Source organism: Botryllus schlosseri, chromosome 7, assembly GCF_051294905.1.
Source record: "Botryllus schlosseri isolate E-star chromosome 7, Bs_hap1, whole genome shotgun sequence".
Classification (NCBI taxonomy): Eukaryota; Metazoa; Chordata; class Ascidiacea; order Stolidobranchia; family Styelidae; genus Botryllus; species Botryllus schlosseri.
The window spans coordinates 21,404,613-21,422,912 of NC_137242.1; the positions used below are offsets into that span (position 1 = coordinate 21,404,613).

The 18,300-nt window shown below is 40.0% G+C and overlaps 1 protein-coding gene across 1 annotated transcript; it reads right to left on the bottom strand.

The window, feature by feature from the left end:
* Positions 1-3,953: 3,953 nt before the first annotated feature.
* Positions 3,954-6,184, bottom strand: LOC145443771 (tartrate-resistant acid phosphatase type 5-like). Its single transcript, XM_080321726.1, has 4 exons — positions 5,818-6,184; positions 5,602-5,752; positions 4,381-4,493; positions 3,954-4,260 (listed from the first exon to the last, which is right to left on the bottom strand). Exons 1-4 carry the CDS (start codon positions 6,069-6,071, stop codon positions 4,122-4,124), a joined length of 657 nt encoding a protein of 218 aa, XP_080177852.1. The 5' UTR covers positions 6,072-6,184; the 3' UTR covers positions 3,954-4,121.
* Positions 6,185-18,300: the final 12,116 nt, after the last annotated feature.

The following is an 18,300-nucleotide window of genomic DNA, read 5'->3' on the forward strand; positions in this document are numbered from 1 at the left end:
CGTTACTACCATATTTTGCCCGTATACTAGTTGTTTGTTTTTGTTATTATTACGTCATACAGACAAAATATTTCTTACATTTCGAATTCGTTTCACCCCATCACTAACGTTCGCTACTGATGAGAGTTAGTCGAAAAGCTTTTAGCGAATAAATTAACAATATGAAGTTATTGTTTCGCGTTATTCTGAAGTTCTGTACCACAAATCACTTGTTCAAAAAATGATTTGATGCTATTTCAAACCTTCGAAATTCCGGACATTTAGGCATATTTTGGAATTTCTTCCCAGACGCACTTTGAACAGTGAAATTCCGGATATGTTCGGAAAACTCCGGACGTATGGCAGCCCTACCCCAGAGGGAACGTCGCCCTGGACAGCCTGACACCGCTCGCACGCTATAATAGTGCTAAAATCAAATATCCTCAGATCCTGATCAACGTTCAGCAAAGGATCAAGTCGGTCACCTTTCGCTGGATTTCAGCGATTGATAAATATCGTCCTCTTCGTCAATATCAAGGATAGTCAACCCGTGAACCCCGGGCCGCATGCGGACTGCGAGAAGATTTTGAATGGTGCGCAATAATTTTCTCGAAACTAGTCATACTATCAAAAAATCAATCGCAGAGGCTCACCAAATATTCGATTAGATTAAATTTTGGAACGTCGATGATTATATTATCAGTTTTGACGCATCGACGTATCGACGTAAGTAAACTTATTTACCTGGAAATATGAGTTCGCGCATTGCACGATTTTTTGTCACTCGATATCTTGCTGTTAATATTGCTACCCTTCCTGCAATTTTGAAATGCACTTTATTTACCGAATTGAGTCTGACTATATCAGCAATTATTAAAGAATGTGTCGCCCAAAATGCGACTTCAGGTGTGCGCTCGTAGGAAGATGGTCAGCAATGCAAGTACCAATATTATTGAACGTAATTATTCAATAACTTTGAAGAATTTTCGAGTTTCGCGCGATAAGAGCTTTAATGCTCCCTGAGTTTTCACTATATAAATGATATCAATTTTAATGCGCAATAAGATCAATCTTGTTTTCACCGTTACCTAATCCGTCTCTATACATTGGACTACTATAAAATAGGCCATCAACACTCGAGTGGCCCGTGTGATTGTTCGTAATTGCATGTGGCCCTTTGGCCGACAGGGTTGGCCACCCCTGGTCTATAATATGACATAATCGTACATGTTAATCATCCCAGCGGATCAACGATCCTTACGGCATCCGAAGCTAAACTACACGTCCACAAGAAATTGTCTGATTACTATCGTGTCACTCCGATGACGCGAAACATTGAACACCTTTTAGTTGCCGCCGAAGCAGGCATATTTATGCAGGTACACATGTGACCACACGTTGCGAAAATGACCCATCGAAACCATGCTTGAATTAGCCCTGCATAGTTAGGTCTCATTAACATCCCTTGACTTCCCGAACGCGAAGTGTTTAACACCTTTGAGTTGCTGCCGAATCAGACATATTTATGCATGACCATTATGTGACCAATGACCACACATTGAGGAAATGACCATCAAAATCTTCTTTGAATTGGCCCTGTGTGGGTAGGCAGCAATCTATCAATATGATGAACAACTGCATAGCGGTACAATTAAATCATCATAGAATAAATGCATATGTGCGTAATCCGATCACACTGTATCGAATTATGCGTGTGACGTGATATAATCGATAACCTCCTGTATCCATACTGAAACACGACATAATTCTCATCCCAACTCGACGCGTTTATTTCGTGTTCAATCCACCTACGGTTTCGACGATCGCCTGACATTAGCATCGAAGTCGGCTAATTATATAAATCACGTCGGTCTATGCAGTTCATAGTAAAATCTAATTTCCATAATGTTGTCATGATGAACAATGATGTGATTTACACCAGGTTAAACAAACAGGTGGTCGGGTAGCGGACCTAGATGGTATCAAATAAATCACGGATTCATAGACGTAGGCAGGGCCAACAAAGCCACCGCATAGATCGGGGGCAACATACAGAGCGTGGGCTGAACCCGGGACACGACGGGATTTTGAGCAGTCCGCAGACAGTTACCGGTGATATGATAACGTGGCTGGCGACCACATTCTGCGTTACAATGTAACTAATTTTCACGTGCGCGATTTACTAAGGCAGTGGTTCCCAACCTTTTTTGTCTCGTGGCCCCCTTGGCCGATATTTGAGCTAAAATTCCCCCTCTATGAAAAAGTTGCCTGTGACTTAAAAAAGGTGCTTTTATCGACTGAGCAATTACTGGCCAAACATATTCAGATATGTCCGAACTATGTCGAATGCGGACCGCACTAAACTTTGGTAAAGTACAGCTAAATTTGACTTGTTCATTTTTACCGGTCGGGTAGCCGCTGACGAAAAACAAATCACCAAGTCCGCTTGCTATGGCCTTGAGTCGTATCGATGAATTTGATGTTTTTCACGTTAGCTCATATGTCGGCTTGAAAAGGTAGCGGCTTTATGCTGAATTTGGCTTGACTTTTTCCTGCTTAGTAGCAATTTGGTCGAGAGGCTGTCGCGGGCCCAACGAAATCGTCTCACGGGCCTCACTTTACCAGGAGGTGTAATATCTTTGAACATTTGAACATACACCCTGCTTAAAATCCGCCAAAGAAACATACAATTGTAAAGAACTAGTTTCTACTTAACAGCTCTACCATAAAAATCTAAAAACCTTGTGAACCCAGTATGTTTGTTTTGAGGTGTTCATGGTGTGTGTTGACTGCTATCGTCATTTACACCATTTCAATTTCCTTCCATTTTTTACCGTTGCTGCCGACTTATAGCACGGCTCACTTCTGGGTTTTTATGAGACACCGCTTACACGGATGAGGTGGCAAGGAGGAGCCTAGATAAACCCCAAACACTTATGCAGGAATTCTAGAGTCGACCTCGGTTGGACTCGAACCCACAACCCGTTGGTGTTGCAGCGGTGGATTATACCACTGCGCCATCTCACCACACATTGTGAACCCATAGTATATTCCGATACAACGCCAAAGCCAGATTCCCCCCTAAAAATGTCAAAATTCCCTCCAAGGGGGGAATTCCTCCACGGTTGGGAACCACTGTACTAAGGCTTTCGACGCCGTTCATGCAGCCAGAGTTCTAAGAACTTGTTGACAACTTTGATGGACCACAGATGTCTCATTGAATTCAACGGCTATTGAAGTACATTACGTTAATAAATTTAATAAATAATGTTTATGGTCTCTGGGCCTTAAACCTAAAGATTACAATAAATACTATTTATTCCTTGTATAGGTGGATAAATACGCCACCAATGTATCGATTTAAGTACAGTACTTCATTTACCCATATCAAACCCGCCGACTGAAGAAGTTGCCCGGCCCTGGCATAGGGAAACGATTAAACACTATATTCAGTGGTAAAATGCCAGCGATCGATACCGCTTCTTACTGATGTACAGCTCACCTCTATGAACAGCTTGTATGCTACCTGGGAAAGCCCAGCCCAGTCATTGGTGCGTCTCCTTCATCCACTGGTACGGCTCGCAACGTCATGCCATAATATTTAAAAACATTACAAATGGCTCGTGATACACTGTATTCTACCCGTTACGACGATACTTCAGCTTCGGGCCCATGATCATATCATACACGAGAGCGAACTATAACATGAACAGATAGTGACAACCGAAGAATAATAATAGTTCACTGTGTTGTCAGTGCTTGAAGCTCCGACGAAACGCGTTTACAACTGCACATGTACGTATTATAATTACAAGTTTTAATGTTTGATCACTGATCTTGAACACCATGATTCTGAACCTGAACTTGGCCTGCAGATTCAACGAAATTTTTCGGATCAGCACCAGTCCAGTGGTCGGTGGTTTGGAACTTCTTCCCCGCACTATACACCACAATATACGCATTAGTCAGGCATATACCCTGTTATCTTGATGATATTGTCTTAATACGACCACAATACACTTATCACCAAAATCGAAAACAGACAGTGAACTGATTCATCATAGATGTTTGAACATGACCTATGCAACAGTAAATCCAGATTATTTTCTCCGTGCCCTATGTTGCTTCTGATATCTTGCTGGTCATTGACCACGACTGGGTATCGTGATGGTGTGAAGCTCCTCGCCTTCTTTTCCCTCTAGGATCTTTATATTCAAATGTTGGGCTGTGACGTCAACGCGTGCGAAACACCCAGTGAGTAAGTCACGCCAAGAGGCAAAACTGTAACCGTTGAAGCTAGAATAATTTGATAAAATGGTCTTGCTATGTGATTGGTTGTGATTATGCTTTTGTCAATCGAATGTGCCTAATGAATGCAACAGCATGTCAAAATATACTCACAGAAATTCTGTCTTGAAGATGTCGCTATTTTGGAAAGGGAAGAATGGACCGACAAAATTCGAGCATCCGATAATGACGTACTTCACAGGTGACCCGTTATTGGCAAGAAGATACTGTTATGATAATAAAGATAATAAGGTCGTATAAGCATCAGTTGTTGTCGTTGTTTATTAAAAGAAAAATTTGGCGCTTATCACCAGTTGGTCTTTTACACCACAGTCAATAATGGCGTAAGAAATAAAAAAGCAGTCAATGATGGCGTACGTATTGGATAGAAGACATAATATTTAAAAAAATCGCATTTCAGTGAAACAAAAATATATCAAGGCTAGAAAAAGGAAATTTCAGAGTGGTAGAAAATTTAACATTCACGGCACTTCACAAATTACGGTTGCAGGATAACACAAATTCAATTGTGAAAGGGATGGGTTGATCCTCGGTGAGGAGGATTTCAATGCCGGAATCAACATTCCTACAGTTGTCAGTAAATGTTATATCTGCAGAAGACGTGTGTGATTGTAATTAATGTTTTCTCCATCCGTGTAAGATGAGGATTGCGTTTTCGTGAGAACCCATCGGCAATGAAGATTACCTTCTACATATAGAGTTGGATCTAGTATTTCGTTCGGACAAAATAAATTGCGATTTTCTCCAGTACAGTCACTATTACTGCGTCATGATCCGATATAATTCACCAGAAATTGTGAGCATATTGACCGCCAAAAATTATATTACGTCCGAACTGTATTTGGGCGTGAAAATAAACTTAGTTTACAGCCAAATTGTATGGCAACACGATTACCAAATTATTTTATACTTCGAATGGAACCTAACAAACTTGTAACTGTTATTTGAAGTTGTGACTTTATTGCTTTTATGATGTGCATGTGCAGTTTTGTACGCCCATGTTCATTATATTTTCCATCATATTTTGTACTACTACTACTACAGGTAATTCCAGAAATATGCTACCTATGTTTAATCAAACAATACCAATACGAAATTACAATTCCCTTTATTGCGTCATTTGGGTACTAAACTAAACTAACTAAATGTTACTAAACTGTAATATCAATATGACATTGAAGGCCTAAACGTGTTTTGTATCAAGAGAAAAAGTTTAGGGTCTCTTCTAGGTATCGACGTTATTCAAGCTTTTCTATTCGCTCAGAGCATTTTTAATCGCCGAAAGTAATTGTGGATATAACGTTAATCATTCACCTGGGCGGAATGTTCATGTCCGCTGATGTATGCGGACACTCCATACCTTTGAAGAAGAGGATCAAGCCTGTCTTTCAGGCATTTTATTTCAGGCCCGGTAGCTGCGGCACTGTATATTGGATAATGCCCCGTGACGATGAGATAATCGGCACTGGAAAACAACCAAGTCTTTGATTGAAAGCATTCTGAAGAATGGGCATATCGTGATTAGCGTACTCCTGGCCATCCTGCAGTTCTTTCTCGAGCCACGCCCATTGCTCCTCGGCCATCGATTCATCTATCGGGATCCCGTCTATTGCAATAGCGGCGATTCCACATGGAATTGTGGTTTCGAACATTATAATCCGAATTTTTGTACCTGATGGTTCAAGAGTATGGTCCAGTGTGTACCAGTACCAAGGGAAAGTCCTGAAAGTATATCGAATCCGAGAATTACAAACTACAGGTTCTACAGCCGGCGATCGCGACATGTCATGGTAAGAATCTCAATCACATGAGACTATACGTAAAGGTGTGGCATGTGTTTCACCAGCAAGTAGATACGACTTCAGATTACAGGATCCTGACCGAATGTGAGTTTATTCTCGGTGGCTATCTAAATACAAGGTCTAGTTATGTTGACGCTACGCGATTGTTGAAGTATTGGGTGTGGACCAGTGGCTCTCAACCGGGGGTCCGCGAAGCATTTTCAGAATTTACAAAATGGTTGACAACCAAATTTGTATTTTTAATTAGGGAAATCAAGAGACAGTTTCGCTTCATTACTGAGAAAACTCCAGGACTCACTTCCACAGAATGGCCATCCGAGATGTAATATTCTACTAGACCAACTCATTGTATTTGTTAAATCGCCAATAGGCTACTGCTACAAGCACATTGCTCTATCGCAGGGGTGGGCAAACTTTTGAACTCGCGGGCCGCATTCAACATCTGAATCCACTTTCGGGCCGCACTATATAAAATTGGGATTATAAAGCAAAACGCATTATTGGTATTTGATTATATAGTGAGGACATGGAGACAATATATGTGCTTATTTAAAACAAATCAAACATTGTTTCGGTGATATCGTACACGCGTGAAAAACGTAGTGGCGAGATTTCATAGGCTGGTCGACCTCAATAACCAATTTGTCAAAACTGTAGAGATGAAAGCCGGTTGTCCCGATTCTCAGAACTGGATGGAAATTTAAATCTGTGAGTAGCGATCTGTTCATAGATTTACTAATTCAACTTCTGGTTCAGTTCCAGCAGGACACATAATGCTGGCAGCATCATAACCATGTTAGCTTCAAGCACGCTTCTGCCATGTGTAGATAAAATATAAATACCCGAATTCTACGCATAGAGAAAACGAATCTACCTAAGACACGCGCGAATCGTTTTTTTTTATAACAGATGGAGTGTCCAATCTGAAATCACACTCGTGATCCAAATTATGTCAATCTCCTTCAGGATTTCTGTGATGTTTAGCAGTTGAAACCTTTCAAACTGCGTGGGCATTGAGATAGGGCTATCGCGCCAGAAATTAAACATAAAAAATATATGTAGAAAGTATTTACCTTATAACGGTGGTACTCAAACGTTTCAAGGTACGCCCCCTTATGACGGTGAAAGATTTCGCGCCTCCCTTATCGTCATAGCACAAAACGCAACCAGAATGCTAGCAAACCTCACGGATAGCTTCATGGCATGGAAGGTCATGACTGTGGATGACAGATTTTTAAATATGAAATTCAGACTAAATACAGAGTAGTATTTATGAATTATATGTGAATTGCGCGAGCCCGAAATTTTGTTTTCAGTTGAGCTCAGCTTCGCGCCTCCGTTCAGATGCTTCCACGCTCCCCGGTTTTAGAACCACTGCCTCAGAATTGTCATGGTGAAATATATTAGGAAAAAGTTTATCCAAGTCCCTGCATTAATTCAATTTTTACTACGCATTTTATCAAGATTTTTTAATAAATTTCATTAGACTCTCGTGGGCGGCACAGAACGTCGCTGCGGGCCGTAGTTTGACCACCCCGCTTTATCGAGATGCTGTTTTGTGAGCGATTGTGGAAAGATAAGAAAAAAGCGGAGAAGCAAGGTTATAATCACATTGACTTCACAATGTTTGCAAAGTCCATTTTACCCGTGAAATACATAACCCCTATTCCAGTGGTTCCCGACCTTTTTCGTCTCGTGCCCCCTTGGCCGATATTTGAGCTAAAGTTCCACCCTATGAAAAAGTTGCCTGTGACTAAAAAATAATAATAATAATATTAATATAATAATTTATAGAGCGCCGAATATAACAATATATCATTACTACACTAGGGCGCTGTACATAAAAGGCAATAAAATATAAAAGTAAAGGATATGTATAAAACACGAAGTGCACAGTTGTAGGGCGGAATGAACACTACTCTAATCCGAACGCTCGTGTAAATAAAACGGTCTTGATTTTGCGTTTGAAAACATATAGCGAGTCACATAGTCTGATAGAAATTGAAAGATTGTTCCACAGAATGGCGGCCGAGGAAGAAAAAGTTTTATCGCCGTAGGTCGATGTTCTGACTCTTGGAACGGACAAGAGCTTTTGCGACTGAGAACGTAGCGCTCTTCCGGGATTATACATTGTCACTAGCTCACGAAGATACGCTGGTGCTTCCCTCCATGCATTTGAAGACGTATAGAAGAATCTTGTATTCTGACCTAAATTTTACGGGTAACCAATGAAGGGATCTAAGAATCGGTGTTACGTGATCACGCTTCCTTGACCGAGTTACCAAACGAGCAGCGATGTTTTGGATTTTTTGTAGCTTCTCGGTGCAATTTTGGTTTACCCCGTAAAGCAGAGCAATTCCATAGTCAAGCCGTGATATCACCAGCGACAGTGTTATGGCTTTGCAAGCATCCTCAGATAGGTAGTTCCTGATTCGACTGATCTTGTGGATATACATGAAACAGATCTTTGATGTATAGTCGATATGTTTTTCCATTAAGAGCATGCCGTCAAAGTGAATACCTAAGTTACGTACACAGGTCTTGGCTTGGATGGTGTCTGGTCCGAATCTGATAGTGAATTGATTGTGGTCGATGGGAGTAGTGTAGTAGATCGCACGAGACCTGGCAGGGGCTCTTATGACGTTTTCGGGTAGCCTATAGGCTCCGGCGGCATGCTAACGTGAAAACTCGTGGTGGCATGCTCATGTTTTTAGGTATACGTGCGGTGACATGCTAACGTGAAACGCGTGGTGGCATGGTTACCTTTTCAGGTATAGGCTGCGTCGGTGATGTGCCTGTCATGTATTCTTACGGGGTCTCTGGTGATTCACCATGTGTTCTTATGGGTGCGGTCAGTGTTGCCAATTTAGCGATTTTCGCGCCAGATCTAGCGATTTTTCATCCGGTTTAGCGCCAAAAAATATGGATCTAGCGCCTAGCGATAAATCTAGCGATTTTTGAAAAAGTATTTAGCGATTATTTAGCGCTTTTTTACCGAAAATAACCAGTAACCACTAAAGATCAGTTCTGGCTGACGACTGCATTGGCTATACCGGTCAGCAGAGTGCGGACTCCGATGATATATAATTATAGATTACTACCTACCGATAGATAGTAGGAGATACGCAACTCCTGGCGGTTACGCATGGGCAAACAGTGTCTCTTCTTGCTGAGTAATCTAAAAGTAGCATAGTTGGCAGTGCTACATCTGGCGACCTGAACGCTGAAATTTAATATAATTGGCCAATGGCCATGATCGAAAGATAGTGTCGCAGTGATTTTGAAAATACAAAATAAAATCTCGTCCGGACAATGGAACCATGCACACCGAAACAGCCCTCAAAGTCTGAAAACCAGCATTATTGCTCCAATGGCACTGCCGCAACACAATGAACATAACAATGACCAATTTCGTCCAGCGATTGTTCTTATCAATGCCGATTTCCAGACTTTGGGGGCTGTTTTGAGGTCGCTCCAATGTCTGGGCATTCGTTTAAGACCAGATTAATTACATTTCGTACACCGGGCTGGTCTTCGGATTATTTTCTTAAGGTCTCTACTTATAGTGGCAAACAAACCCGTTTCAATGTCGTGTTGTGTCGGGTCAAGTCGCGTGTCGTGTACACTAGGGTTGTCCAAAATTTGGAAAATCTTACAAATCCTCAGTTGTAATGTCTTATTCGATAGATTATTGATAAAAAACGACACTGAGCCTGAAAGAAGCTCACCGGAAGGCCGTTAAGATTTCGTGCAAAGCGTTTAAAAGTAGCTGCCGAAGAACGGGCGTGCCACCGACCATAGAACGGCGAGAAGACTAGTAGTCACGAAACCACGGCTCTTGATTGGCTAATCGGCTATGCTTCAATGACCACGACAGCAGCAGCTTGCTGATTAGGTGATCAAGGAGTCTGCTACCGGCGGCGATTCTGAAAGCGCATTGTATGTATGCTGACAGATAACGATTTAGGATTGATTCAGGGTATGTTGAGGTACGAAACACATGATGAACAAACAACAGCTGCTTCACAAAAACGTCTTAAGCATGACCGCTTTATTGTGAAGGAAACGGCCGTAGCCTATATGCCTTGTTTTCAACGAGGGAAAGCATAGGCGCTTATGCAAGTGGCGACGGATTCCTCGTTTCACAAAGGATATATCATTATTGAATACGAATATAAAGCTTAACAATGACACTATAATTTGTGTGATCTTGTTGGGCTCGGGTTGTAGTACATAATTGAAGTTTTGAAAGCTCTAAGGATCGGCTGAATCAGCGGGTTATGCTTGGCACTTGTCAGATGCTTGCATCGAACTGTATTCACTTGCAAGGGTTGTCAAAGTCCTTGATGATAACGCAGAAAAGTGGCGTAAAGGTGAGCACATACTATGCTGGATATGTTATGTCAAATTCCTTAATAATCGCGCAGAAAGGGGGTGTAAAGGTAAGCACAGACAATGCTGCATAGTGTACAGTCACCAGCATAGTTTGTATATCATATCAAGCATAGTCTGTGCTTACTTCTACACCTCTTTTCTGCATTATCATCAAGGACTTTGACAACACTTGCAAGTGCAAGTTCCGCTTAGATATGACTATTACGTATTATGAACTATAAATATGATGAGTGACTTTGGCCCCAGACGAGTAAAATATAGCTGAGGAGAATATATCGATATAATGGTTCAATTTAACACCTTCAGCACCTTTTGTAGAATTAGCGCTATTTTTTAGCGCTTTTTTCTCAATATTTAGCGCCATCTAGCGATTTTTGACACCAGTTTTAGCGATTTTCTTCCATCCGGAGTTGGCAACACTGGGTGCGGTCGTGAATCGTACATTCTGGTATAGGCAACTCTCGCATGGTGTAGAATATGTATCAGGTATGGTAAATAGTCACGTGATTGATTCTTAGTTAATGTGTATATTACAAATTATTATATATGACCAATTTGAAGTAATCCCAACGTTTACGGTGAGTGCGACAATGATATATCGTTATTCTTATGGACGCGGCGGTGATTCGTACTTTCGGTTATAGACTGCGGGTGGTATGTCATACTTTCAGCAAAAAGGTGTGAAATAGTTTGCTAAATCTAGGAATCACTCGCAAGGTAATATTTTGGTAATTAGTTTACCACAGAGTCGGCGTAGACGGCGATTCGAATACCAACAATAGCCGCGTTCACATACTAACACTCCAAAAAGGTGTGAAATATTTGTAAAATCCTACGACCACTCACAAGATAACACATCGGACAGCCATCTCTCGTGGTTTGGTGTTACAAAGATAGGAATCACGCACAAGTAACATTTTGGTAATTAGTTTGTCACAGAGCCGGCGTAGACGGTGATTCCAATATCAACAATAACCGCGTTCACAAACTAACACTTCAAAAAGGTGTGAAATAGGTTGCAAATCCCACGATCGCTCACGAGATAACACCTAAGACATAGCCATCTCTCGCAACTTGTTGTTACATACATTCCAATCGCCACAATGTAATATTTTGATAATCAGTATGTCAAAGAACTGGATTTCACTGGTAAAATTTAATAAGTAACGAATAACAGAACCGTCGCAGACGGTGATTCGAATACCGACAAATTCTCACTTATTTCTGATCAAACCCTAATCCTTTGCGAAGTTGACGCTTATTCAAAGAGGTGTGAAATAATTGTAAAACCCTACGTCGCTGACACGATAATGCATCAGACATAGCGATCTACTTATAGTACGGTGTCGGAATCCATTCGCGAGATGTTCTATAGGTAAATTGAGGTAATCCGAAACGAAATATTTTGACTTTGGCGTAGTGATAATTGAAATAGGATTGGCAAACATGACTACAAACTTTCCCACAGTCCCATTTCGATATTATACGCACATTGATTTGAAACAAGTAATGGAACATTGCAACTCTATTCGCGATCCGACTTTTCGTTTGTCAAAGCGACATTTTAACATCTTCCCATACTCAAAAGAATTATTTACAACATTAACAAGTGTTCAAAATCTAGTTTTCACTTACTTGATTATATCACTGCAACTCACAAATTTGAATTAATTCATCCAGGTTGTATTCGTATGATCGGTCTTTTTTATTCAATTGTAAAGGTCGTTACTATTCTGAAGACAAAGTAAGCTATTTACTAATCGACACATAAATGACTTGACATAAACATATTATATTTTGAGTATACGAGATTTGGATGTCTGAACAATAACTGAGAAATAATTTATCACAATAAAATCCGCATATTACAGCGTAAAAGATGTTTGAATGTCAGCAACTCTGTACGACCATAGTTACTATCACTAATTTACCCGACCAACTCGTCATGATCACTCCTGAAATCAACACAAATATGACCACTGACTTGAGTTAACCACAAAACAGCGTCAAGTTTTAAATCCACTTGTAGCTTACGGCTTATTTGAATGCGGGTTATGTTTTGTTGTAATTGAGTGTACGGAAATAGTATTACATCTCGACATCTTACCATCTTACCATATTCAAAGAGTCAACCACGAAAACATTGTCAAGTCAATCCGTTTGTAACTTACCCAACCAACTCAAGCAGTATCAGTATGAAAACAACCAAGCATACACGAGTCCATACAATCGCTACAATCTAAAATCCATAGCAAGTTCGGTTTTAGGCATATACCACCAACTCGTCTTTTTTGTTCAACTGTAAAAGTCGTTACTATACCACAAGACAAAGAGATTACTATGCGATATATTTTGTAAGACAAAAGTAATTACCACTCGGTGCAGGTGATTTGAGATTAACATAATATGTTTGAGTATACGAGATTTGAAAGTCTGATCAACGTATAGTTGCGACTTCATTTCTTACAATCGAACGCTGGTGTTATATCGAAAGTTACCATTCTGTAAACATAAGGATTGATACATTGATGTGCCATATGCAATAGTTGATCATGGCTTGATTATTACATTATTTGCGTTAATTAGACCCGGCGTTGTGGTAAAGGTTATTATGACAGCAACAAACTTTTCAGTACCGTTGTTATTAACATATTGAGTTGTAAAACTATGCGTGTCTGAAATGTTCTTGAATGGAAAATTATTCCACCTTGGTACATATCACCCTGCGTATCGCGGATATCAGAAAATATTTTACAAATGTAATTGTCTCCACTAACCAAGACTAAAGATGAAACAACAATTTCCTTTGTTAAACAATAACCGGTACAATACTTTATCATCGTAATCAGCAGTGAGAATTGAAACACTTTCACACATTACCCGGTGTCAAGATATCACACTAGGTGAATTGACATACCACCGCTTGATTAATACCTAATCCATTCGCACCATTTCACATACTTTGATCATTACAAAAGTAAATTGGAATATGTTTGTTAGATGCATTCAATTCAGTTAGAAATGTCTGGTACACAACAATCGTAATATCAAGGAAGTACTTGCTACGCTGTAATCCACTTAACGTGTTTTGCATTGTTGTTCATTTGTAGTATTGATTGTTTTTGAACCCCCAAATAATAATTCCCGTCATGAAACCAAACCGCTGAAAGTCGTTACCATCACAACGAAACAATTTGTACGATGTTTGTCAAATGCATCCTATAGTTAGGTGTACTAGAATTATTTGTGTAACACATACGCCGACAATGCAATCGAAAATTTTTCCGTTGTCATTCGCTAAAGTAAATGTCATCACAATACTCATCAAGCTGTCATCTGTAAATCAAGATTACATCCAACTTGTAACTGTATCGTTTAACTACCGGGTTGCATCAGTTTGCTATTTTTGTCATTTAGTGACGGCTGAACATACCAAACGATACACATTCACTTACGAAATACTGTGTTGGTCGTAATTTCCATCATCGTGATAATCGAAGTACATTTGTTTCGAGTTCATAACAACCGACTACTTTTCTATGACCCGATATATTTTTGACAAGTTATGCTTAGAAGATTGGTGCATTTCGCGAAAAATAATATACCACTCATATTGATACTGCTACTCCATCGACCGGTATTTTCAAACGAGTCGATTTTCAACCGAGCAAAATTTATTACTCGAGTTGTCCTGCTTACTATATTTAAATGTAAACTCACCCGTCTTTCAACAACAAACAATGATAAAAAGTACACAAGCAAACACAACAAGTTTTACTTTTGTAGGACACTAATTATTATTCCACGCATCTCATTTCATACTAAGTGTATATGAAAGATGTTCATGGTACACGAATATATTCGCTCATGCTACGAACATACGCAATGATTGGTGACGCTTTCACACTATTTCGATTTAGTGTAACAAAAACAACAACAACAATTTTCACTCTCTTGACTTATGAAAACAACAGACGAACCTTCATTCAATATTTTGTTTTTTTGTCAACTAGTTACTTTTTCATGAGACCCCCACTACTCTTACAAAAGTACGAAAGATATTTACATCACACAAAGTAATCAACTTTACTCGATATTCCCATGCTACGAACCTGTACAATGATTGGTGACGCTTTCAAACTGTTTCGTTACCTCAAGACCTTTATTGTCTGAATGGTTGTTCATGTATCTTATTAATCAAATAGTTCAACACACAACAATAGTACGAACAGAAACATCAGAGTTGTTTACACAAAAGTTTGTATGCGTACAGTATGCGAATACCATGTGTAAGTCGAGCGCAATTGTGGTATCCATCCAAGTTTAGTTAACACAAATTCATTACAACGGAGCCGCGTAAACTTTCGTGAAAGAAAAGCATACCCACTTCCCGAGGGTTCTGTCAATGTCATAACAATAAACCAGATACTCCAACAACAGAGTACATATGTTTTCTAGTCACGATCCTTACATCTTTCACATAGATCAATCTACTTTGCTACCGAAAAGTGCTGAGTCATCATATGGTTGTCCTCACAACTAAAACATACTGTCATACAAAATGGTCGTTATAGTTTGCACACCAATGGTACATCGTACAAGTAACAAGTCTCGAGAATCCAGTTATTCAAAAAAAAAACGTTAAAGTATTTCTACGCCAAATCGTTATGTTGACGAAAGCGTATATTGTAATATCATGATCGGTTTGTACACGTTGGTCACAAAATGTCACTACTCTAAATAATTGTTTTTCACTCAAAAGCCTTCCGAATTCCGATACCTAAGTGTTGGAGGTTTACCTAGGCTCCTCCTCGCCACCTCATCCGCGTTAGCGGTGCCTTACAAAAGCCTAGAGGTGGGCCGTGCTATAAGTCGGCAGTTACGGAAAATACAAAGAATATCGGCCTGGTGTAAATGACCACAGTAGTCGACAAACACCATGAATACCCCAAAAACAAACAAACAACGTCAAGCGATAACGTTTAACAAGACCAACGACACTGAACCCACGACGTTTACCTATGTAAAATTACCACTTTCACTTGCCAGTCCATCGTTTACCTGACTAAACATAATATTTTCCTTTGGAGATCTGACGTTTACCCAGAGTAAGAAACCATTTTCACTTGTAAATATATTTTTTCCTTGGCTAACAAACCTTTTTTCACTTGGAAATATATTTTTTCCTTGGCTAACAAACCTTTTTTCACTTGGAAATATATTTTTTCTCTGGTTAACAAACCTTTTTCACTTGGAAATATATTTTTTCTCTGGTTAACAAACCTTTTTCACTTGGAAATATATTTTTTCTCTGGTTAACAAACCTTTTTAACTTGGAAATATATTTTTCCCTGGGTAACAAACCTTTTTTCTCTGAACAACAAACCATTCTCACTTGGTGGTCCGTCGTTTAGCCGAGTAAAAATATCATTTTCCTTTGGAGATCCGGCGTTTACCCAGTGTAACAATACATTTTCACTTGGAAAAATACTTTTACCTAGAGTAACTAATCATTTTCTCCTGGTTAACAATCCCTTTTCGTCTGGAAACTATCATTTAACTGAGTACCAATACCGTTTTCACTTGGAAATACATTTTTTCCCCGGGTAACAATACCATTTTCGTTTTGAAAACTGACAACCACACCGGTCAATTTGATATTTTTGTATATTGTTACAACAAACAGTGACGGAAATATACACAGACAACCGGTGTCAGAGTATACCACATCCGTCGTATCACATCAATATCATCGGTTAACCACATACAATATGCTCTTGTACACTGAAATGCATGTTTTGGAAACTTGGACAATAGGCCTCGATAGTTCTGTGATGTCCGGGTTCGTGCTTTGGATTTTCCAGAGTCAAAATGTCTGAATAAAACACCTCCTCGACGACGGTTGGTATGTGGATAACGGTGTTCGGAAAACGGTTGGATTTATGTCACCCATCGCAATAACAATTCCTGGTCGAGTTTTCCTCCGACATGTTTGCTATATTGTGTCTTTATTGGTCAATGTATGTCTCGACATTCAGTTTGAAATCGGAAATGATAAAGTATGTAACCGGATCCGGATATCAACTCTGAATCGATAAACCAATGAACAATATTCAAAGTAAACATGTCACACCCTGTGTTTCCACGAAAAAATACCATCCAGACATACGTCGCGCTTGTTTGCCCACACCAGTATACGCGCAAATGGAGGTGTGTGACATTGCATGCAATGTGTTGGTATACAAACATCGATCCACAGACATTATCATAGTCGGTAGTTTTGATGTAGATCGAATGTCACCCGATAACAATACCAATAAGCCACATTGCAATGACTCTGAGTCAATCTGAAGCATGACATACAGACACACAAACACGGAACTGTAACATGGGTTATTCGCACGGCGGTGAAAGTGAACTGTACAGTACATACCAATATTGTGATCACAGTCAAATATGCGAACCGTGTACAATCATATACCCAGGTTTTTGTTGGATATGTACAAATCCGATAAATCGATACATTTCTTTTCCCTGGACATCAATAATACAATCGCCATTCAAATGCATCGCTCGAATGTGAGGTTCGTCTGGTGTAAAATCCATATCAAATAACACCAAAGTGTGCCTTCCGTGTTTTATCATTTCCACCGACGCTTCTTGTCTGTGTCGTAACACTATGGTGCTGGGACTTGAAAAACGACGGATTGTGAAACGGGTTGACATGATCTTCGATATGACCAACAGAATCGACGTCAATAGCCTTGTGACGATGTCGTTTCAAAATGTTACCGATATGACGAGCGCAACCTCGATCTCTTGCGGCGATGACCGTTTCGAAATGTGGCTGGACGAATGGGACCCTTACGATGATGTGTTTTATGATTGTGTGTGAAATCACGAGGTAGTGTTCTATTGTGGTGTACGATTGCAGTCTTCATTCCACAGAAACACACCCTATTGGATCACAGTAGCAGTCCGAGATTTGCAGAATCACTGTTCGCGATATTTATCTGGAGTCGTTATGTGCGAGTAGCGACATCCATGCATCGTGATTTAGTGAAAGACTGATCGCAATCATTTCGAGCACCCGTGATTCGATAGTTCACCTTGGTCAAACGCTGCAGTCTCAGCAAAAAACTTCGGTGTCGACAACACGACGGATATTGACCGATGTATCCAATTGATCGGGGTGATCTGTCGAGAGATAGGGTCATGACTACCTTGTAATGTTACAACGCGATAAAACCATCGAGTAAATCAGTGAACGGCGTCGAAATATCGATGTAATAGCACGGACTCAGAGTCATTGCAATGTGGCTTATTGGTATTGTTATCGGGTGACATTCGATCTACATCAAAACTACCGACTATGATAATGTCTGTGGATCGATGTTTGTATACCAACACATTGCATGCAATGTCACACACCTCCATTTGCGCGTATACTGGTGTGGGCAAACAAGCGCGACGTATGTCTGGATGGTATTTTTTCGTGGAAACACAGGGTGTGACATGTTTACTTTGAATATTGTTCATTGGTTTATCGATTAAGAGTTGATATCCGGATCCGGTTACATACTTTATCATTTCCGATTTCAAACTGAATGTCGAGACATACATTGACCAATAAAGACACAATATAGCAAACATGCCGGAGGAAAACTCGACCAGGAATCGTTATCGCGATGGGTGACATAAATCCAACCGTTTTCCGAACACCGTTATTAGGGTTGTTCAGAATTGACCGACTTTCAAAAAGTCCAAGTTTTCAGTCCGATTCCCATGCCTTATACCTTAAAAACATATTCTGGCT

Bases quoted from the DNA above. Each gene is read 5' to 3' on its own strand.
- LOC145443771 (XM_080321726.1), bottom strand. From the start codon at position 6,071: ATGTCGCGATCGCCGGCTGTAGAACCTGTAGTTTGTAATTCTCGGATT. The intron at 4,494-5,601 runs GTGAATGATTAA...TTATCATAACAG, and splicing joins GACATGAACATTCCGCCCAG to TATCTTCTTGCCAATAACGG. The intron at 4,261-4,380 runs GTGAGTATATTT...CAACGGTTACAG, and splicing joins ATCTTCAAGACAGAATTTCT to TTTTGCCTCTTGGCGTGACT.